Source organism: Rhinolophus sinicus, chromosome 4 (assembly GCF_057876585.1).
Source record: "Rhinolophus sinicus isolate RSI-liver-muscle chromosome 4, RSI-T2T, whole genome shotgun sequence".
NCBI classification, from domain to species: Eukaryota; Metazoa; Chordata; class Mammalia; order Chiroptera; family Rhinolophidae; genus Rhinolophus; species Rhinolophus sinicus.
Genome location: NC_142504.1, coordinates 15,196,177 through 15,220,786, shown reverse-complemented (window position 1 = coordinate 15,220,786; position 24,610 = coordinate 15,196,177). Strand labels below are relative to the sequence as shown.

The 24,610-nt window shown below is 38.9% G+C and overlaps 1 protein-coding gene across 7 annotated transcripts in view; it reads left to right on the top strand.

Moving 5' to 3' along the window:
- The window catches only part of SNX10 (sorting nexin 10), a 66,500-nt gene extending 51,729 nt beyond the window's left edge, over nt 1–14,771 (top strand). For all 7 annotated transcript variants that reach the window (XM_074340902.2, XM_074340900.2, XM_074340896.2 and 4 more), the window contains 5 exons: nt 1,831–1,917; nt 5,245–5,345; nt 5,507–5,605; nt 12,292–12,504; nt 12,960–14,771. In XM_074340902.2, coding sequence (XP_074197003.1) covers nt 1,831–1,917; nt 5,245–5,345; nt 5,507–5,605; nt 12,292–12,504; nt 12,960–13,041 — 582 coding nt within the window. In that variant the 3' untranslated portion in view covers nt 13,042–14,771. The remainder of the gene's footprint in view (nt 1–1,830; nt 1,918–5,244; nt 5,346–5,506; nt 5,606–12,291; nt 12,505–12,959) is intronic.
- Nucleotides 14,772–24,610: the final 9,839 nt, after the last annotated feature.

Genomic DNA, 24,610 nt, shown 5'->3' with positions numbered 1-24,610 from the left:
GGCTTACATGTGACATGATGACTAGGAGCCTTCTGGCTCAAAGTGCGGCAGAATAACCTTGTCGGTTGTTGGCAACTTTCCACCTTGCTGGGATTGGATGCTGAGTCGACCTCTCCATTAGGCACAATGCCCAGGGCGCACACTGCGTTTATGGGCCCATGGAAATATATATATTTTTTTTAAATCAGAAAACTACAATAAGCTTTTGGGGCCAAGAAAAAGTTTTAAGATATAGTAGTTATATATTCATATATATATATATATATATATATATATATATATATATATATATATTTATTTATTTATTTATTTATTTATTTATTTATTTATTTATTTATTTTTGTACAGGACAGGGCCTATGAAAGCAGAAGTACCCAGGGCCCATGAAAGTCAGAATGCAGCCACAAATGTGTGGAGTATTTGGAGGGATAAATGTGGTCTCCTCTGGACTCTGTTTTTCTCTCCTATTTCTAACCTATTTGTCCTGTTCACTGATTCATTGATGATTGATTCATTCCTTCTAAGAACTGTGGGTGTGTGGAAAAGACTCCAGGAAAATGAGTGTCTCTCTCTCTCTCACTCACACACACGCACACACACACGAGACTGAGGTGTGGGTGCCGGGTTTTGTTTCAGTTTCCATCTCTGGGCAGGATCTACTTTATCTCTGATGCAGTCGCACTAGACCTCTTATAATTTAGAAAGTGCTTTTGAGACATAATAGCTAAAATATTTAGAACTTTGCTGTATTATTATTTTGTTTTTATTGTGTCTCTGTCTTCTAACTGACTTTCAGAGTACATAATGAAAATATTTCTTTTAAATGTAAGCCTTTCTTGGGACAGTAACTCATAACACCTGTCTACTGAGGGCAAGCATGGGAGTGGGGGGGTGGTCTCCAATACAAGAACAAAGCATATGTTGTCATAGAAAGTGAAGTTGGTAAGTGGCAAAAGCTATTTTCAGGGAATGTGGACTATTTTTCCTCCTTTCTTTAAGTCCTCTGCACTGAAAATTCACATTTTGTTATCTACATAATAGAATGGACGTGCTCTGTCCAGAAAACGCCCCAGTCTTGCTTCTGCTCTGTGTAGAGTATTTACAGCCTGCCTGTCAGATGTGCCAAAGTAAGACAGTAAGGAATTGCTAAAATTTCAGCCTTGAAGCCCCCCCTTTTTTAAACAAAAAGTTAAAGTATTTAAAAGTAAATTCAATTAGCAAATTTGTAATCACCAAGTGAATAAATTATATTTTAAAATATATTATTTTACTTTATATGATACTTTATTGTACACGTTATCATATGTTTAAACTAAGCTTATCTCATGACACGGGTGCATACATACACGAGGTCCTTTTCAACTTTCATTGCTTGCTTTTCACCTGACCTTTGCCACTCTTTCTTATTTGTGTTCTAGGAAGTGATTTATCAGGCAGAGCCTGTAGTTTTAATTTAGAGAGGTGAAGAAAGAAAGAAATGACCACTTTTAAAATTCGGGAAAAATACGAATGTATTTTTCTTATGATTGAAAATTAAAAATCTGTTTTAGAGTATACTTTGTTATTATTTTCACATAACCTGTTGAAACCCTCCAAAACCCAGCTTGGTTTTGCATTAGTTTTAAAATTCCATTTGTGGCAAAAGTGGTTTTTTGTTTTTTTTGGACTTCCTACGGTGCCTGATTCATTAACTTCTTGTTTTTTAAGGGATCACAAGCACGTTGGTTACAACTCATTTCAGTTTTGTTCTAGTATAATCATTTCTCTCAGTTTTCTCCAGCCATACTTGTAATTCTGAGACATATTTCTTTGTTTATAATGCCCTTACAGGAATTTGTAAGTGTCTGGGTTCGAGATCCCAGGATTCAGAAGGAGGACTTTTGGCATTCTTATATCGACTATGAGATATGTATTCATGTAAGTATGCAGTCAATAGTTACAGAAATCATAGTAATTTTTAGTAGCATATGTTTGATGGGATACTGTGATAGAGTTGAAATTTGTAAAGTTTTCCTAATTCAAAGAATTGAATTTTAATGATTACAACTCGTACTTGTATCTTGAAGTAGTAAGATGGTTCCTGAAGTAGAAAAATTACTTATTTGAATTCCTTATTGTACCTTTGTTAAATTAATATTTTAATGTTTATTGCCTTCATGTATGAAGATGTGACTGTCTAAAATTCACAGTTAAAGAATATTTATACCTCACTAATGGTATTTCTTTATGACCTTGATAGCATATTTCTGGGTAATCAGGTATTACCTGACAAATCTTAAGTTTTCTGAGGATGTGGAGTTCTCTAGAGAAGAGATGTGCAGTGTTTTATATGTAGAATAAGAAAGTAGGAAATATGTGCAATTATTTTGCCTTAGTCTAGATTCTGAGTAATTAACATAAATGAATAACCAGAAATGATGTACTTTATTTGGAAATAATACTGTATCATGATCTCTTGAACAATGGCGTGTGGTGTGTGGCCTTCTCTGATCATCTTGAACGAGCATCAGCCAACTTTTTCTGTAAAGGGCCAGGAAGTAAATGTCTTCAGCTCTTGGGCCATACAGTCTCTTTTGAAACTACTCAGTTCTGCTCTTATAGGGTGAAAGCAGCCATAAACAATACATAAATGAATGAGTGTAATTGTGTTCCAATAAAACTTTATTTGTGAAGATAAGTGGCAGGCTTTATTTGGCCCACACGTTAAGAGTTTTTTGGCCCTGATCAGGAAGATCGTCGCTATCCCCCTCTGATTTAGTCCAGACTTTTCTTGGGAGCATAGAAACAGGCTCAGGTTTTATCTGAGATTACATAGCATGAGTGAAGTAAAATTTAGCCACCTTTAATCTTTCCATGGTAAGTATCTACATTGGTATATTGGACACCAAATCCCCAGCCATAAAACTTATTTTTTCTCCTTTCTTCCCTTTTTTCTTTCAAGTTTTCCTATTTACAAAATAAAGTAGAAACTCAGAACATCTTTTTTGAGGTTGTGTTGGAATCCATTGCCCGGATATGCCTTGCATTTTGATTTTGTTTTGGTTTTACTCATAAAGTCATACCAGATATGCATTCTGTGTCAAACATTATAACATGAGTATATAAGGCTAAGCATTTGAAAGTGAAATGAAATTGTTTAGTTGCCTTTTAACTTTCTCAGAAAAGTTTTGGTTCTTTTCACATACTTGACGGTAGGCATGAAATTTTATTATCCTCAGGTAGTTAATGAAAGTGTGGATTTTTCTCTGCTACATAAATAACATGATGTGAATTTAGACCTGTCCACCTTGAGCCAGAAATGATGGGTTCCACAAATATTATTTGGTGGTGTTTTGGCGTTTAAATGCTAATACTTTGACTATGACTAAATCTTCTTGGCTTGGTAGATGCAGAAACAAGCAAATAGATTGAGAGGAACTAATAAGTTAGTGATCTCAGTGTAGTCTGATTCTGAAGAGGCTGTTGTTCTATGATTGCGAATGGATGGGGGGACTGGAGAGTTCCAGTCAGCCTCCCTTGGATGCTATACCCATGGAGCTTGGCAGGTAGAGAAGCTGGTGTTTGACTCATTTAAATTAACCTCAAGGGAATTAACCTCAAGGGAAATGATTTCAGGTGACTCTGAAACCTTAGCATTTACTTGTAATTTTAAACTAGACTGTAGAGGTGGGAAGTCCCTCATATATATTCTGACCTTGTCCTGCAAGTGAAGGACTTATAGAAAGACCTTTGTCTGGTGTGGGTACCAGATGGAACTCCAGTATTGACATCTACAGTGATTCTGAACAGAGAAATACACATAAGTGAAAGGGAGTTGAAATAGCCCCACTCTGTACCGGAGCCGTTGGAGTCCCTGCAGGGGCCTGGTACCCTCCTGGGAGGAGGCACTGAGAGGACACCTGCCCAAGCCTCATTAGGACACTAATTCTGGTGCAAACGACCTGCCCTCTTAGTCCCCAAGGATCACCTTAGAAGGAGGCCCTGGTGTGCTTTGAAATCCACGCACAGAATGTTATTGTGCTATAAACCTCCGTCCAGCACATTTTGCTACCATAGCATCAAAGGTGATGGAATGTGGACCACTAGCTACTTTGGGGACGAGTCTCTTCACCTCTCTGCACCCTGAGGTTTTCTGAGGAATACCAGGAACTGTGCCATACATTTCATGGGAACAGTTTAAGAACTAATACACGTAATGACTGTATTTCCCAAGGAAAACAAGTGCTGGGTGCTTATTAAATGGTGGAATAATAACAATTTTTGAAATAATATAAATCTTGGGGACAAAAAAAAAATGTCTCATTTGTCAATGGAAAGGTGAAATACAGATTTGAAATGAACAAAGAATCAAGATTGTACAAAACCAGTAGACAACTATTTTCCAGTCTCTTGTTACGCAAAGGAAAAGCATTGCTGTTTTGCTTAGGAAGCCCCATGTCTGCCATAGGGTAGCTGGAAGGAAACCAACATGAGTAACTATTAACAGTGTTAGTATGTAGATAACATTTGCCAAGTGTTTATCAGTCCTCACACCCGCCCAGTGAATTAGGTGTGTACTATTTCATCCCCGTGTTACCATTCAGGAAACTGGAGTTTGAGTGACTTGTCCTATAGCAGAGCCAGGACTGGAATCTGGGTCCCCATGCGGCTACTTGTCCCTATGTACCATATGTCTCTCTCACTCTGGTCACAGTCCCTCACACGTCTCGTAAGGCAGGGAGATGCTGTTCTCTAGTTTAAAAGTGATTTCAGGATTCCCGGTGATTTGTGTGATCTGTAGTGACGGCTGTTGCCAGCACATATGGCTTCCCTTGATGTCACGTCAGGGGCCAGGAGATGCTGTGTCTAATCCCCAAAGGCTCCTCCACCTGCATGGACAGATGAAAGGTGTTAAAATACAACGGATGACCCTGAATTCTTACTGGTCATTTATGCTTCAGAATCTGTTTCATTTTTATGATTTGTCTTTGAAAGCAGTGCGAAGAGGTGAGCAGAGGCTGATTCCGGACTCAATGAGTGGCTGGGTCCCGCCTTGCCCCATGCCAACTCAATGCCATCCCGGCTGTCTTCTGGGCTTTCCTAGTCGTGGGTTACGTGCAAGATTTGAGTCTGGCGTAAATACAAATGTATTTTGGGTTTCTGAAGTCCTATTTAAAAATATTTGGGGGGCACATAGCGAATTGTAGCTAGAAGAAAAGCATTTTTTCCTCAAGTGAGGCTTATGTTTGTGTTTTCTCTAAACAGACCAATAGCATGTGTTTTACCATGAAAACATCCTGTGTACGAAGAAGATACAGAGAATTTGTGTGGCTGAGGCAGAGACTCCAAAGTAATGCATTGCTGGTGTAAGTGCTTTAAAAGACTATTGAGGAGACTTCATTATTATATTCAATATTTAGACGTTTGATGGGCATAAGATTTATAGGCGTATAAATTATGAAGGATTTTATGGGCATTCTTCTTGATTGCAATTTATAAAAATTTTTTTTTCTTTCCTAATAATTAGACAACTGCCGGAACTTCCATCTAAAAACCTATTTTTCAACATGAACAATCGCCAGCATGTAGATCAACGGCGCCAGGGTTTGGAAGATTTCCTCAGAAAGTAAGTGTGCCGAAACTCTTGTGACGACACAGGAGATGCGAGAAAAGAGCTTTGCAAGAACTGAGTGTCCTATGATCAGATGGGGGAGACTTAACTGTTTCTGAAACACTAATGATCTGCTCTAGCGCTAATTTCGGTAGTTCATTTCCTATATTAGAGCGCCATCTTGTGGCTCACATCATAGGGTGCGTATTCGGGACCAGATCTAGTAAGAGAACAATGAACTAATTGAGTCAGATAATAAATACATGGTCCCTTAAGCTGTAAAGCAGAGCCACATTACTAGGGAGTTTAGCTGACCAAAGTAAAAATTTCCAGGAAACAGATGTGCCCCATTAAAAAACGCACTCCTAAAAACTGTCCTTCTTTACAACGTTTAGGATTGACAGATGAAAATCAGCTCTGCAGTGGGCTGCTGGTGCCCTCCTGGGCTTCTCTAAATGAATCGGTTAACTCTCCCCTTTGGAGGGAATGTTTATGAGGGAGTATTTATTGGCGTTTGATAGTCTCAGTGGGTTATTAACTCTGGATTACTTGGTGAAGGTAGGTACTGCACTTAAAGCGACTTGTATTCACACGTCTATAATTTCTCTTTTTTTCCACTCTGGAATACCCTTCCCGTGGGATAGAGGATTGGTTTGCACGTAGACTCTGAGGCCAGATTTCCTGGGCTCAAATCCTGGCCCTGCTACTTATGAACTGGTGATTGGGCAAGTCTTTTACCTCCTCTGTGCCTTTGTTTTCCTATCTGTAAAATGGGGTTAATAATACTAGTACCTACTTTCTAAAGTTGTTGAGAGGATTAAATGAGTCAACAACTGTAAAGCACTCACAAGTCTAGCATATAATTTGTGGTATCTGAGTATTGGCCATTATTTGTTTAATGCACTTAGAAATGAAATATATTTGAGCTAATTTTTCTAACTTCCTGTACTATAGATAAGAAAATGGGCTGAGTCGTATGACTCCTAGTTAGTGGCAGAACTCAGTTACCTGAACTCTGTCTTTCCCTTCTAGCTTCAGGATCTGAAGTAATCTCATTTTGAGTTCACTACATGGGTACCGTACTGCTAGCCTGAGATAATATACTGCCTTCTCGCCATACGGCTCACTCTTAAAGGGTATGGGTATTAAATATGCACATGAATATCATTATTTATTTCTATTAGATTGATATAGTGCCTTTCCTTTGATGGGGTGAAGGAGACATACAGAAACATGCAGGATTATAAATTGAGGGAGGGCCAGAAAAGAAAGAAGCCAGGGAAATAAAAATGACACGAGACCAGAAGAACCGAGTAACTGAGCCAAGTCCTGGAAAACATGACAGTGTATTCTCTTGGGTATCACAGGCATGGCAGAACAAAGACCTGGGCAACATTTTTCTGCCCTTTCCTTTTGGGGACAGCTCCGATTTTAATTGCTGTCTGGAAGAGACCCCGGTGGCTGATGGCCTGTCCATTAAGATGTGGTCCCTGCCGTCCAAGTTTGCAGTGTCCTGTTGTTCTAGAAGCTTCTCGGGGAAGCTGCAGACTGGCGACTGCCAGTGAGGGCTTGTGAGGGACGCCAAATCCCGCAGTCCCCATCAGGACCGGGGAGCCCCTTCTGTACAGAGGCCTCCTTATTTGAGATCAAAGGGTAGCATGTGTCTCTGTATTTATATTGCTAGTTAAGCACAGGGCACGTGTTTTTGACCAGCAATTACTTCATTGTTTTGAACACCTTTCCTTCCACAGCTGATCCTACCAAATTAGTGACTTGAGTGTCACTCGGCCGCAGTGATGTTATGCTTGCACTCAGTTACTTTTGCATACTGTGTTGTTTGGCTGTTTGCTGACTGAATTTGATGCAGATGTCGTAGTGGAAAGGTCCTGGATCAGGAGCTTGAGAAGCTGAGGTCTAGGTCTCCCAGAAATCTTGGCTCCTGATTTTTTTCTGGTTATACAACCATGGAAAAGTCACTTAATTCCTTGAGCCTTGGTTTGCTAATAAAGAGTGCAGTAATGTTACCCATGCATTGCCCACCTCACTGAGTGGACGTGTCATTCAAATGGTGCATCGGAAAGGAAAACCTATTTATTAAGTGACTACGTTGGGCCAGGCTGGGTACCGGGGATACAGGACTGCACAAAATGGACACAAATCCTTGTCTTCGGGAAGCTTCCATTCTAGTGGGGAAGCACTAAATGTTTATCAGGGGATGGCTAGGTTCATTAAACTTGGATCTGGGTTCTCCAGCAGTCAAATCATAGACTAGACACCAAGTTCTTTTGTGACGTTACTTGTTCCACTATGTTATATGAACATTAGTCTCCAAGCTGGTGGTGCTTCTGTGTGGTTTGAACCTGAAAGAGGCTAGGAGTCCAATACCCAATGGTTGGATTCAGGCCTCACCTGAATAACCTGAATACTGTGGTCCCTCTTGAGCGTCCCCACTCTCCTTTCTGTGTCCCTCAGATTCTGAGACATGGCTCTCTCGGCCCTTGTCTGGTTTGTGTAGACGTAGCAACCTTCCATGTGTTTGGTGCCCTTGGTGTATCCCCAGCCAAAGCCCACTTGGGGAAACTGGATGCGACATACAACTTGCTCGTCTCCGCACTGTGTCCTGACCCGAACTTGACATCCCCTGAGGTCCATTGGTTACCCATTAAGTAGGGCCACTGTAGGTACAAATAAGCACCTTGTTTGCAGAGCACTTTAGGAACTTGAGACCACAATATTAAATATGAAATATGCTTGTGTGGTAGATTTTTAGCATGAATTTTAAAACTCTGGGTTTTATTTAAATTTTGAAGTTATGAACCGAGAGCACTTGGTATGTTCAACCCTTTGAAACCAAAATGTTGCTGTCTCTGGGTATACGTGCATGTAATATAAATATAACCTTTTTTCATTTTAAGGTCATTTGTGAAATAATATATATTTAATAGCAAAGCACATATCCAGGCCAATCTTCATAGAGGAATTAGAGAGTTGTTTCTTTGACTAGATGCCAAAAAGAATAATTTATTGAATACTTGCTATATTTTTACATGTTTTATCTCAATACTTACAATAATATTGGGAGTGGGGTATCTTAATTTTATAGACAAGGAAATTATAGAAAGTTCCTGGGATTAATATAGTTAATCCCAGGAACTGGCACGTTTATAATTAGCAGAACTCTTAAATATTAGTTAAATTTAGTCAGTATGATTGTGAGATTTTTCAAATATATTAATTTTCCCTCAATCTTGGCTATAATCTCCCTTTTGGGTTTTTCCCCCCAATTATAGATTATAAATCACTTCTTCTAGTAGTTATGAAAAAGAAAAGTTACAGACTAAAATTATAAACTCCGTTGATAAGACTCCCAACTATGAATATGGCATCCCTACTAATTTTTTTTCGTTTGATTGAGATCACAAATGGGAGCCAGCTTTCCTGCTTTATTGAATTCATCCCATTAATATAACTACATTTACCTTACAGTGTAGACTTTTGTATTACGCTTTTGTATTTCTTAAAAATTTAAGGAATATTATGGGTATTTTATACAGAAGGATATCATGGAGACACAATAGCTAATTTTACACACACACACACACACACACACACACACACTTTTCTGTCTTTATGTTCAATAGAGGGCACCATAGCACAGTTCATGAATGTCTTTAATGAAGATTTGTAGGTTTTATTTTTTTCTCATGGTAAGAGGTAAACAAACTGAATTAATTTTTTTCCTACGTACATCAAACTGCTAACCTTCCACATGCTATACAGATGTGTATATATATCATTATATTAGGTACAGTAGACCCAGAGCGTCCTTCGTTAGATTAAATGTTTTTGCATAGCTATATATTGTTCTCAACCGAACCAATATATAATACACCTAATAAAATCATGTGGAGGAAAACCAGATTTTCAACTGTATCCAATTCAAGCGATAAGCAGGTTTTGCTTTGTTTAAAGTTGTTATGGGGAAAGGAATAATTTTTGACTCATGTTGTAAATATCCTTTCACAAATTCCTTTAAAATTCTAGAGGCTGTTTTTTGTTCCTTTTATAAAGGCTTGAAAATTGTATACATTTATTTTTATGGAGGCTTATAAAGATGACATTTTATTGACTTCTTTACAAAGTACTCTTTATATTAAGTTTGAAGTTGATGTACTGCTATTAGATTTGTTTGTGGGAAATGTGGCACAAATATGACTCAGGTAAAAATAGGATTTGATATGATGACGGTGGCAGTCCCAGCCCTTTCTGGTATGTATTAAACCAGATATTACTTAAAATGAACTAGTTATGCTCACTGAAAGATGGGAAAACATTCTCAAAATTTTTTACTTTTAATTTTAGCATGAAATCTCTGACTAAAAATAAAAATCAAATACATTAAAAATCATTTTTGCTTATTTAGAACTCATACCCGGGGAGCACGGTGGCATTAATTTAGCCAGCCAGACCGAGGGAACTCGAAACACCAGCACTGTGCCTAAATAGACTGTTTTTGAACTCCAGGCCTGTGTGGGTGTCAGATGTTCCCTCCCCAGACACATCTCTCTCCCACTCTAGAATTGTGAGCTGGGTGTGTCCGGCTCCCTCTCGCTTTTCACCGACGTGTCCTCCAGATGGCAGTATTGAGCAGAAAACACGGGGAAATAATGAGTCTAATGTACAGTAAAATTGGAAATTGAATTATAGCTCGAGAAAAAAAGACAGTAGCCTTGAGGTCCCGAGCACCGTGGACTCTGATCACTTTTGTTTGCTGTACCCATGTGTTAGGTTACTAGCAAGTTAATAACAGCGCGTGAGCAGTTCAAGGCTCAGTAGAATTGCTTTAGACATGAAATAAAGCTAAAATGAATTTGTGTCCAATATCATTGGCATTAGTGCTCATTACTTTTGTGGTGTAATGCCTTGAACCATCTAAAATCAATTGTAAAGATTACCCATTATTTTATAAAGAAAATAAAACACATTTCCAACAGAAACAAAGCAGTAAGTATAATCCTATGAACAGTTACTTGTACCATGGCTGGCAGGAAACCACTGACAGAAGGACACAGGAAACACTCCGTTCAGACTTCACAGCGAATGCAAGTTAATATTAATGGGTGGTTGCCATATAAATCTTGTCTTGATTTTGAAGTATTTAAAACAAGAGTGGTAAACATTCATAAATGTAGAAAATAAATCTCGAAGAGTAGTAACAGGAATTTACTACTTGTGTTTGGTAAATTAATCTTTATCATGTGATATGGTCATCTTGGAGAATCCAGGGCACACAGCATGGAGGGACAGGAAGTATTTAGCTGCTTTGCTTGAGATTTTGCCTTGTAAAAAGCCCCAAGGTTTTACTTTTCCTTTTTGTAGGCCAGGAAAGAATATTTTCTCAAACTATATTTGTAAGCCTATTGAAACAAAAGGAACAGCTAGATTTTGGTGCATTTTTAGACGTTTGCCTTCTTGAAAAAAAAATAACTGTTTTATTTTGAAGAAAGGAAATATTCTAATGACCTTGGATTTTAAGTAAATTGATATGAATGGCTCAAAGAGATTTACTTTTCTAATTACTTGTTAAAAAATGCAGAACATAACATAAGGTTCATTTAGTCTGAAATACATAATCTATTTTTCTTAGCTCTCTATATGAAAAATCCCATGTCGGGCAAAATTATACTTGAGTTTAAGTGTTTTAGTTTTTGTCTCCTATATCTGGTCTTAATATCTTGTGTTATATTATTATTGAACTATTAATAGAGACTAAATTATCATACAAAAAACCTTTTGATAAAAAGGTAAAAAGATTTGTTTAAATATAAAGGTGTAATCTGACTTAATTTCCTGTTCTAAGACATGCATTTCAGGAAAAAACACGTTCACTGATAATATGAATTTGCGCATTTGTAGATTTTGCTTCAGGGTAGTTTTTCACTCCTCCCTGTAGTTCTGAGGCACTAGTTGAAATCTGTCTTCTCTTTGTAAACTTGTATCTTGAATGTAGGAAGGCTAGTATGTACTTATCACAAAATTATATTTTAATTATATATATGGTAAAATTGGCTGGAGCAATTTTATTTGGCGGCTCATTTTAACAACATAGAATTACACAGTGCCACGGAAGATTTGGAGAAATTTCTGGTCAATCTTAGGTATTCAAAAAGAGCCACCTCTCAACTGAGCCCTTGTAAACTTGTATATAAGTGTACTTGTAAAGTTTTTTTTTTCCCCAATAAAGAAACGTATTGACTTTTTTATAGAATTTTTAATAGTTGAAAGTTTTGATGTTTCCTGACAGTCTAGCCAATAAAGATCACAGAATTGACATGCTGGTTGGCAGTCAATTTTTTTTTTTTAAGTAGAATAAATTTCTATGACTACATAAGCAAAATATTTCCATAATTAATCCACATGATCATAACAGATGGTTAAATTGAAGAAATGTCCTTGAAGTTATTCTTTTAACAGATGTTCTTAACTATTAGCTTCATGTTTTTACTCACCTAAATTTCCAAATAATTGAATAAAAGTTAATATATGCTTTCACCCCTTTAATAGGCAGAGTCCATAATTGATGCAAAGTTTGCCATAGTAGAGGAATTACTTTGGTGGCACATTTCTAGTGTTTTTCTCTCTCCTAGCCTATAATTGTCCACCCCGTTCACCTATTATTTTCCTTTTCTTCTCTTGCACAGGGTCCTACAGAATGCACTTTTACTTTCAGATAGCAGCCTTCACCTCTTCTTACAGAGCCATCTGAATTCAGAAGACATCGAGGCGTGTGTTTCTGGGCAGACTAGGTACTCTGTAGAAGAAGCAATTCACAAGTTTGCCTTGATGTACAGACGTTTCCCTGAAGAAAATGAAGAAGGAAAAAAAGAAAATGATATAGATTATGATTCAGAAAGGTATTTCCTTGCATGACGATTTACAGTATACGGATTTATATAACACATAGTGCACATATGTATGCATATGGATAGATACACACACTTCACTTTTTTGTTGATGTAATACTAAGATAATGAAAAAATTAATTGACTGAGATTTTATTGAGCTGTGACAGCTCATCATAGTAGTCTTCACACACACCTCCACACTGAATTAATGAATGCAGTAGAAATTCAATTATCTGCATTCTGATTATGTGACTTTCATTTAGTCAGACTTGAATTATTCGCTTTTAAATTATCTAGCTAAAAAAATATCCAACTGCACTCCAAATGGCTAATTAAAAGTCCAAATTTCCTGTCTCTCTTTGTGACTGGAGATAATTAAAGTTCTCCTCTGTTACTCAGGCTTTGAGTGTGTTGTGAAAACCAATTTCCTCTTTTTATTATTTTCCCCCTCTCTTCTTTTCCAGTTCATCCTCCGGGTTTGGACATAGTAGTGATGACAGCAGTTCACATGGATGTAAAATGAGCACAGCTCCACAGGAATCCTGAAAAATAATTCTAATGTTACTATCTTAGGAATAGCAAATTATGTCCAGTCATAGTGAAGAAAGCTTGCTAATGATGTATTCTTACCTAACGCTCATTGTCATGACATTAGGTATTTAAATTCTTCAAGATGTTGGGTTGTTTATTAGTAGTATTTTTATGTTGTCTTATTTTGGCTAAGCTTCTGTAAAAAGCTAAAAGCCTGTGAATGCAACACTCCTTTATAGGCAAACATTATTGGTAAAACAAGACCCTGCCCTCAAATGAAATAATTTATATGTTTAAAAAAGCCTACTTGGTTTTATTGAATTTGAAAAGATAGGTAAATAGGTAGCATTTACAATCCAGATAGAGCATTTCTTCTTGTATCAGTGGGGCAGTGTTACTGTAAACACAGTGTGTATGAGCTCCACTACTAAGACTGACAGTAGAGACCAGACTGCTTCGTCCAGATATGCGGCTGGTATTTTGTGGGTACCTCCCCTGCACTGGGAAAACACTTTGCTTTTGGGTGTTTGAAATATTTTAAGTGTTTAACCTTTTCGGTATTGTACTTTACACTTAGATGGGAAGTACATCTATTCATATGTATCTTATGAATAGAGACATGTTAAAATAATGTTTACATCTTAGAGAAAACAGAAATCGTGCTAGTAATTTTGTTTGTACTTGCAACACATAGATTCAGAAATACAGTTTCATTGTCCCAAATCAGCTTTAACATATGGTTTCCAGGAAACAAATAATTTGTTTTCATTATCATTGCGTAATTAGAATTATAGGTTAATGATTTATTTTCTGACTAAATGTGCAGTTTCTTATCACTAGATAACTTTCAGTATCAGTGGTGGTTACTTGTTACTTTAAGTTAGAAGTAGCATCTTATAAAAATTAATGTTTAATTTTACCAATAAGTATTCCCATAATTTAGAAAAGGATATTAGCTTGCTAATTTCAGAATTAATTAGTCATTTTTAAAAAGCCCTTTCTTTTTAGGCATCTGCCAGAAAATTGGTATAATTTAATAATTTTTTTTTTTTTTAAGTGGCCCAAAGAGAAAAATGTCTTGTGTAAACTACATTGAACTTCAAATTTCAGATGAGGTACCATTTTCTTGAGATAATTACAAAGTTTCTTCCTTGTTGAATGGTACAAATTATCTCTGAAACTAACAGGAAGATATTTTTACATAACTGGGATAACTTGTTGCTTTAATTAAATGGTATCTCACCTCATTTTATTTTAACTATTTTAAAGTTACTGTTTTAAAAAGTCTTTGAAATGCTTGTAACTAAGAAGCAACAGAAAAAGATTAAATTTAGAATAAGAATGATTTCCGTAATTTATTTTCTTGTTTTTTGTTTGGTCTAAGACATTATTGAACATTTGCAAATATTTTGATTTAATGTATGCAGGATCTTGTTACTTTATCATCTAGGACTCATTATTTTAATACAGAAAAAAAAGATTTAGCAGTTTCTTTTTTATCTTGCTAACATGTAAAGTTTGCCATATAGTTAGTCATTTAAGAGTGCTCCCCCACTCCTTGGCAATATGTATTTGAATTTCACATTGTTTTCCAGCAGTTTTGAAAAGCATGCACTATGCCACCGATTGTCATATTATTTTTTTATGATGTAACAGGCATCAAAAAGGATATTAAGTAATGCCTAATACTATGGTATGTAAACTTCACGAGATCACTGCTTTCACATTAAACATGAAAAAGTCAACTTTAGTTTGTTGGATCACTTATTTTATACAAGAGAATATATTTCTTCTTAGATTTAAATTCAGTGTGTTTAAATGATTGGTAATTTTTAATGAAGAACTTTGGTAAAATTTGTTTTAATATTCACTCTAATTGTACACTTTTGAGGCTTTTAGCCTTGGTTTGGTTGTTTTGAAATCTAAGCACTGGCTTGTTAAAACTGATACACAGAAGCGGAGATATTTAGATGAACTTCTACCCCCAGTGGCTTTCTTGCTTTGTTCAAGTCTCTTATTTTTCTTTGGCATATGTTTATAAAGCTTTCTTTAGGAAAAGAAAATAATTACTTAAGTAACTAAACTAAATAGAATAGATGTTTATTTAAAACTGTTTTTAATGTAATTTAAAGAATTCTAATCTTGGGTCTTTTATGATTTACGTACATCAAAACTGTATTTCCCTGGCTAATTCTGAAAGTGTAAACTATTTACCCATAAAGCCAGTTTATGTGTTTTGTTTAAGAACTTGTTTTATATATATATAACCCAAAGGTGTCAACAATGAAAGTCAACAACCTGTTACTTAGGGCTTCTTTTAAAGTCTCACTTGGAAAAAAGGTGATTTAAATTCTAGTTACAATTTCTAGTTACATGTTTTAAAAATTTACTAAGGACAAACAAATGTTTATCTTTAAGTGGTTATGTCCCTTAACATATTAAGTATCATGCAGGAGCTTTTCAAGCCGAGTTCACATTTTATTGAATAATTAAATACAAACAAGAGATATGCAAAAACCTTAAAATTTCTTTTATGGCTATTAAGAATTTAAACAAATTCTTTAGCCTAGCCACAATTGCATTGTAACAGTAAATTGAATGTTGTTTTGAACTCAATTTATGTTTTTTTGGTGCCTTAAGGATTCATCATTATTGACTACTGTGGTACAAATGAGGTTTTCAGTATTTCAGCTATAAAGGAAGACTTCTTCACAAAAGGCCTCTAAAATTTTAAGACAAAAGTAACACAACAAAAGATTATTCTGTTTCTAAATAGTTTCCCTCTTAATATTTAAAGTACTTTGTTGGTATCCTATCCTATGAATACAATGCAGCATCTTTTCAGTGGAGGAAAATTTATTTCAATACAATTTTCTGCTTTTGTTTGGAACATAGACCTTTTGTTACTTTAGTATATATAAACACATTTTCAAATACAAAATGCTGTCTGAAATTAGTTATTGCAATTTGACATTCAAAGCATAGATACAATTCTTTGCAAATAAAGGTCATAAGAAAATACATTTTAATAGAGTGGAGTTAAAAATTTCCAGAAGGATGTAAATAAGCAACAATTTCTTTAAAATTTGAAATATTTACAAAGGATTTGGCTCTCTTCTTTGCCATATGCATCTTACAAACGAGTCACAATTGTCCCTTTAAGTCAGACACAATGGCTGTTAACTCTTCCTGGAAACTTTTCTAGATCACGAACAGTGCATTGGACACTAATTTTTCTTTTAGCTGAGCAAACTGGTAGTTAATGACCCTTTCCTCTTTCTCCTAAATTCCAAAGACTTTTCTTTTCAAAAGATACACAGGAAAAGAGGGGAAAATAAAAAAGCTACAATTTTCTGCTGAATTTAAACTCTGGTCTAAAGACACTATTAAAATGACTTATGCTAAAAAGGAAAATACCCTTTCTCCCCCGACGAGAAGAGTAGATTCATCCAAAACCCCACACCGCTTGTCTTTGCTGCTAGAGGCACAGCACTGGCATAACTTGTGGTTGTGTTTTTGCTAGTTTCTTACCTCTGGGCCTTCTTTATAGCTTTGCCCCCCCACCCTACCGGCGGTGGCGCTCCCGCGGCTGCCCCCTCGGCCGCCTGTTGGCTGCGGCGCCTCCGCCGCTCGCGCACACCCCCCGCGCCGCGTCCCGCACACGCGCGCTCCCGCCTCCTCCCTCCCGGGCCGCTTCGCTCCGCCGCCAGCGGCGGCGACTGGGTGGCAGGTAGCTAGCCAGCCGGCCTCGGTCCTGTAACCCATGGCAACCGCCCTGGTAACCCATAGCAACTGCGCAGGAAAGGAAAAAAAAAACCGGGTGGAGGGGGGCGGCGAGTGGCGAGGGGGAACAACAACCGCAAAAAGGCAGCGATTTACGGCCCAGCCTGCAGCGCCCTCTCCCCTGCCCCACCTGCTCCAAACGGGCACGTGAGGTCCCCTTCCCAGCGTTAAAAGGACAACTCTGGCTCCTAGAAAAAAAATAATAAAACATAATGCAGAGGGGCCTGGGATGGCGGGTTTGGTGTGGGAGAGAGCTTGGAAATACCGGTGACCCTCCAGCTCAGGCCACCGGGTGCATCGTTTCCAGGGACCCCGATGGGTGTGTGCGCGCGCGTGGAGCTGGGCCCCCGCCGCCCGGGTGGGTTTCCAGGACCGCTGGGTCAGGGTCGGGCGCGCCGGAGCCGAGGGAGGCGGCGGCGATGGTGGCCTTTCCCAGTCTAGAGCTGGACCCGAGTCTTTGTTCTGTAGATGCTGGTGCGGCGCTGCTACCCCTGGCCCCGCCATCCGACCCAAGAGGGGGTGACGAACTGCCGCTCGGTCCTGGCTGTGGCTGAGGCCTGGAGGGTCCCCCGAGCGTCTCGGGGTACCAGCGGGTCTGGGCGAAACCCACGTGTCCCAAATGTTTTATGTGCGCACGCACCACACACATTAGTTAACCCCTTTCCCCTCTAGTCTCTACAGGACCCTAAAATACGCAGGGAGGACGTGCAGTCGTGTTAACCCGCTCCCTTCGGTCTGGGGAGGGAGGGCACAGTCGCACCTGGTGGCGGGACTGGGCAGCAGGGAAGTGCGTGCCTCCGGGTCGGGAGACGGCCCCAGGCCAGGGTTTAATATGTGTGTGTAGAGAATGGGGGCCTGTGGGGAGAGACAGCTCCCCGACCCCTTTGGGCCTACGGTCGGGAGCCGAGCTTTCTTTGCCCTGGAAAATAGAAAAGAAGCGTGCGGCTGGTGGCATACCGGCTGCAACGCCGCGGGTGGACAGAGGAGGGCGCTGCGGGGCCAGCGCGGCGAGAGTCTGCCGCCTCGGGTGTGGGTCTGGGTCTGGCTAGCGGTGGCGTGTTGGAGTGATAGGTGGGTAGGCTTCCAAGTGGAAAGAACCTACGACCCGCATAGATTTCAGTCTATGCTTCGGAGCATCATCTGCTCGCTCACGTATTCTCAGAAGCCCCAGCCGGCAATAAGGCGGTGCAGGAAACACACCAGGACCGGTTCCATTCCATACAGAGCACCTAAGTACATAAAAAGGCCGGTCCACAGGAGCTGTAGTGGAGTGAAGAGAGACTGCACTAGGAGTCTGGGAGCCTGTAGTTCTAGGTCTACAGTAGTCCTAACAAGCTGTGATTCCAAGCGCATTTGGATGTTTTAAAAGGGAAAAGGCTTGGCCAGGATGATTTTTAACGTCCTTTGAGATTTTAATCCTCAATTATTCTCCCCCTGGAGGTGTGTACCAGTTACAAATCCAAATAGCAAAGCCATCAGCAACATCCTTGCACAAGTATAACACACACACAGGTACCATATATATACCTGAAAAGGTTAGGTTAACAGTGTTTTGTATATCTAACACTTTCATTGGTAAAAGGAAAACTGGCAATGTAAAGAATCCGATTTTAATCCTTTCATAAAGAAAAGAATCTCCTGAATATATATTTCTGCTGCTTCGGGAAGCTTGATTTATTTTCACAAAAATGCATGTTCTGGATAGTTTCTGCTGCCTCCTGGGCGCCCAGGTACAGAGGAGACTGTGTAAACCCTCAGAGATGCAAGATAGGAACTTGTCTACCCTGAGATCCATTCAGTACAATTCCAGCGCTCTGCATAGTGGTGTACTGGGAGCCCTGTGCTTTAATTTAATTTTTTTTTTTTTTTTAACAAAAGCAATTACAGAAAAGTGCAAATTTAACGTGTGACATTTAACATTTTGCCGTGGCAGGCAGCCTCCACTTAAATGGGGCCTTTCTGCGGAACAACAGGAGCCAAAAGGCCTTGTGTCATGGAGTAATGTAAGACAATCTGTGCTGCAAACGCACAATGAATCGGGAAGGATTTATGTAATTAATTGACCAGTCTTAACCTGTTATCGTGATGTAAGGAATTTGGAACTCATTAATTTGGGCTCTGACAGATTTCATATTAGAGCTGGCAAATATGGATTGAGCCTCTTATTCTTGTAGCAGCTGGAATTTCCATGACAGTGAGGATTAGTGAAGAAGACCTATTGCTGGAGTCAAACTGCCTCTTTGTAATCAGTAGCCCTGCTCTGCATTAAAGGCATAATGAAAAAAAGAAAAGAGGAAAAAAAGGAAAAAGCATATTACCTGGCTGAAGGAGCCGAAGGGGCTCATCCGTGCTCATTCTGCTAGTATGTGTATTGAGTGCAAGCATTTGCAGTTGAAAACATTAATTTCAACCTTAAAGTTAGGTGGTTTCTCAAGCACCTTGAGAGAAAGGGAAGGTAGAAGGGTCTCAGGGTCAGGTTTGGTATTGTTGTCAAAGTGAAAAGGGATTAAAAGACCGAGCCTTTGAATTTCCTCTTTGTGTACAAGGAAACTGAATGAAGAAGGAAATAGAATTCGTAGGAGGGGCAAATGGTATTTCTTGTAATGTCATAGCCACAAATGAGCAATTCAGAGCCTTGCAGGAGAGACTGGCTTTCTCAGATGCTACTTACTGTCTCCTGGTGAGAGGTCCTCTGTGGACCCCACGAATTCCAGAACTCACATAATGAGCATTTCATCTATAATCTAATCTGTGTCCTCTTCATGGTATGTGATGTTTAATGAATTACCCATTTGGAAATGTCTAGTTTGTTTCTTTGAGATTTTAAGAAAACCCAGTAAAAATCTAACGTTCATCCCTCTCCCCTCACCGCCACTGACAATCAGAAAATTGCTAGGTTGAAAAAAATGGTCACAAGATTAAACTAAATGCTTTTTCTTTTTCTTTCTTTCACAATAGTTTTCCCCTATTGCTGTGCTGTGTGATAAGGTTCATATAACAACTGCCGTAAGGATCATTAATAGAGGCGGATAAGCAAAGTTGCACGTTTAAAACACTTTCAGGGTATCATTTGCCTCTTTCTGCTGATAAAGAAGGCTTTGGTAACAAATGCAGAACCCAAACACTGAACATTTAACTTTTCAGGCAGAAAGCCCAACTGACTTTTCCTAACATGTTATTATTAAGAAATAGTCTTCAAAGTTGACTGCTTCTGAAATGGTGTTTAATTTGTATATTACCTTTTAAAAATTTCCACGCAAACATAACTTAAAATCTTAATATAACAATTGTTGTAATATAAATCTTTGCAAAAACAAAAAGATGTCCAATCCTGAAGGGTTGGAAATTTCCGCTTCCTACCTCCTTTTTCTTTTTTTCCTGAATTGATTCCAACCAAATTCCAAAGTAAAGAATTTTCTTTTTAGTTAGTGATAATGGAATTTGATCTTGCAATGAAAAACTTGGTACAAAGATTTGTTTTGTGATTATCTTGTTAACGAGTGATTTCTTCAGCTTTGGTTCCATTTAACTGAATGCATGAAGATAAACACTAGAAATTTGCATCGATATATTAATGTTATCCTTCACTTTGAGAGCAAAAAGAGGGCTAGTAGTTGTTATTGGTATTATTATTTCAGTGGGATGGCTGTGAAGATAAACAATTGATATCAGCAAGACTTGGCTAACTAGTATAAACCATGACAGGGGCGATTAATAGTGTATATAAACACACTTCAAATTTGTATATACGATCTCAGCTCTCACCTAGGGATTTCTTTGTATTTTTTTAAAAGGGTAATTTGTAAGTTGACAATTACAAGGTTATCAACTCGTGCTCTGTGTACTGTTTATATATTAGAGTTATAGAATGGACATATTGAAGCGTGATTTCCTGGAGAGAGTGTTGACTAGAAGGAAGTCTGATGAATTGGGTCTGGCTCTGCCGCTAGCTCAAACCAAAAGACGGCTCTCACCCTCTCTGGACTGCAGTTTCCTCATCAGTCCAGTGAGAAGATTGAATACAGAATGTCTTTAAAGGTGTTAATAAGTGTTACTAAAGAAAGGGAGGGTGGGTAGAGGTTTCCATGGTCAATTACATTTCAGATACATTGGGTTAAACAGAGTTTCACATTAATTTTCCACTGGCCTTCTCAGTGCCTTTCATATGCCTAAGTGTGTGTGTGTGTGTGTTGGGGGTACCTATATACAGTTTTTTTAAACTGATTCAAAGAAGAGACTAAAATTCTATAATCTTTTGAATCTGTAATACTTAGGATTCATTCCCAGAATGATTAAGGGACATTTGCATTCAACTTGAGGCCAGGGTTCAAGGAAAGTGTGGATTCACTAAGTGACAAGGATTCCCCTTCAGAGACCAGGTTCTGTAAAGAGTCAGGCATATGGTGCTAAGTGTCAACCTTAGTTTCACTGCTTAAAAGATGAGCGATCTGGAGAATGCGCTCCAACTTTTGGAGTTTGCTTCTTCATTCACAAGATGAGGGCAGGTGTGAGGTGCTAACAAAATCACTCATGTTCCCTCTGCTTGGAAGGGTCTTTTCCTTTCCCCCTCCCAATGCTTTCTGACTTGACTAATTCCTGCTAGTTATTCTTTTTTTTTTTTTTTACAGGATTTTATTGGGGAATAGTGTGTACTTCCAGGACTTTTTTCCAAGTCAAGTTGTTGTCCTTTCAATCTTAGTTGTGGAGGGCACAGCTCAGCTCCTGGTCCAATTGCCATTGCTAGTTGCAGGGGGCGCAGCCACCATCCCTTGCTGGACTCGAGGATTGAACCGGCAACCTTGTGGCTGAGAGCCCACTGGCCCATGTGGGAATCAAACTGACAGCCCTCGGAGTTAGTAGCATGGAGCTCCAACCGCCTGAGCCACCGGGCCGGCCCCCTGCTAGTTATTCTTTATTCTGATGAAATGTCTCCTCTGAGCTGATGCCCACTCTGACCACGCCCACTACTAGTCAGGTGCCCTTTCACAGTGTTTGTGTAGCGTGACAAACCTCATGTCCCTGCATGCTTTACTGGCAGCACTCATCCCCCTGCATGATTGGTCACCCATCTGTCTGTCTCTCTCTTCAGGCAGTAGCCCCTGGAGAGCAAGGACTGCATTTCCTATCTGACCCCCCACCACCCAGCCCCAGCCCACAGTTTAACTGGAGCACATTCTGGAGTCAATGCTGAATTACAGTCACAAGGTGTGCAAAGGGCCTCCAGACGCTTCTTAAAACAGGAGAAGTGACAGAAAAGCTTAGAGAATGGTAATAGGTAACAGAGATGTTTGTCTTGAACGCGTAACTTTGATCGTCCTGAGGACGAACAAGAACCCTCTGCCACAGTGCCTCCTTTCCTGTTTCTCTCCAGCGGTAGACCTTCAAATGGTAATGTGATTGTCCATGCGTGAGGTCTCTGTGGCCATCAATAACTGCTTTGCTCAAGATTACTCTTTTCTTTGAGCAAAGAGACCATTCGTTGAAACTGGTCACAAAAATTTTGGTGAAATATTTCTTTTGCTCAACTTGTAAACCATAGTAAAAACACTTGCCGTTCTATAAATGGTTGGTGATTAAGTTGAAATAGTTGACAGTGAGGACGGGTTAGCGTTTTCTCCAAATCTATGCTGCTATGTCACAGAACCCCATACAAAGCTGAAGCCCAGTCTGACTTTTAAAAAGTAATTGAAGAGTAACAAAGCTTTACTAAGGTCTCCGAAGAAAACACCAAAAGAATCCAGTTTTAACCCCTAAAACTTTCTTATGGTTCTTTTCTGAATCAGGTTTGTCCAGTACTATATTAAATAGTAGACCTCCAAACTCAAAGGTGACGTTTTCGTAAGGGTTTTTGACAGTAAGTTGTACAGTGAGCAATTGAATTTGGTGCAGTCTAGGTATTTGTGTAGCCTGTGGTTCAGCTAGACCTCCAGAGGAACAAAAAAAATGTAACCATAGTAAACACTTGTTGCTTCTGACACAGTGCTGACCTATAAAACAGCCAAAAAAAAGTCAAGGAATGGTGAAGGCAGGTGATGTGATACTGTCTGTTAGAGTAAAGGAGACCGTTTTGAAATAGAGTGTATGTAAATGAGGAGCTGGAATTATAAAGAGAACACTAACTATGAGGTCGGACAATTAAGTTCGAGAACTTGTTGCAGTGATGTTGCTAACATATTTTGATATCAGAGGGATTATTCATGATGAGTTTGTACCAACTGGACAGTTAACCAAGTTTACTACTGTGTTTCTCTGAAAATAAGACCTTGCCGGACCATCAGCTCTAATGCTTCTTTTGGAGCAAAACTCAATATAAGACCCGGTCTTATTTTACTATAATATAAGACTGGGTCTTTAATATAACATAATATAATATAATATACTCAATATAATATAATATAATTAATATAATACCGGGTCTTATATTAACTTTTGCTCCAAAAGATGCATTAGAGCTGATTGTCTGGCTAGGTCTTATTTTCGGGTACCTGGAAGTGCTGAAAAGGCTGCATGAAAAAGTTAGACAACCTGAACTTTTCGCCAACAATTCATGGCTCTTGCATCACGACAATGCACCAGCTCACACGGCACTGTCTGTGACGGAGTTTTTAGCTAATAAACAAATAACTGAATTGGAACCCCCTCCCTACATACCTGATCTGGCCCCCAATGACTTCTTTCTTTACCAGAAGATAAAGGAAATATTGAAGGGAAGACACTGTGATGGCATTCAGGACATCAAGGGTAATACGACAACAGCTCTGATGGCCATTCCAGAAAGAGTTCCAAAATTGCTTTGAAAGGTGGACTAGGCGCTGGCATTGGTGCATATATTCCCAATGGGAGTACTTTGAAGGTGACCGTAGTGATATTCAGCAATGAGGTATGTAACACTTCTTCTAGGATGAGTTCACGAACTTAATTGTCACACTTCATATAACAAAGAGTGGATCAAATGAGTGAGAAATCAACTTCTCTTTCAGTAACTCTCCGAAGCAGGTGAACAAGCCCTATGTCAGGAAGTCTTTCAGGGATCCAGGCTGGTGGGGTGGCTCTGCCATCCTCAACATGTGCTTTCCACATTGTTCTCATCATTCGTATTTCCAGCCAGAAAGAAGAAAGGAGGGACCACAACTGGGGTGAGCACCTTTTAATTTATTTTTCAATATAAAATTTCAAACATACACAAAAGTAGGGATGATGTAGTATAATACATCCCCCTGTGCCCGTCACGCAACTTAAAGTTATCTCCATCTGGTCAAATGTGTGTCATTTATATCTCCCAGTAGGCCCTCCCCCTTTGCTGGGTTGCTTTAAGTCAAATCCCAGACCTCTTTAAGAAGATGATCTGGAAGTTGCATACATCTCTACATCACTTGGTAAAAATGCAGTCACATGGCCACATCTAGCTGCAAACAAGGCTGGGTAAAGTCTCTGGCTAGGCAGTGGTGTGTCTGGGAAGGAGGAGAGAATGCCACATTTGAGATGATAGGACTTGAGAGGGGTCCTTGAAAAAGGCCATAGAGATTGAAATTAAATTACTCATGGAAAGGCTAAGAACATTTCTACACTGCAGTAAAATCCAGTGATGACAACTACATAATGATACCTTGGGAAAGGCTATGTACAGGTAAGTCTTATGCACTTGAATTTTCAACAAATTCAACATTTGCTCAACAAAAACAGAACAGCAAAATGAAGTGGCTTAGAAGGCTGACACAAGGTCATGCTCTTTTTCTCACCTGTGTAAACTTAGCTGAGAAAATGATTTTAGAGGACAGTCAATATATGTGTAAATTATGAA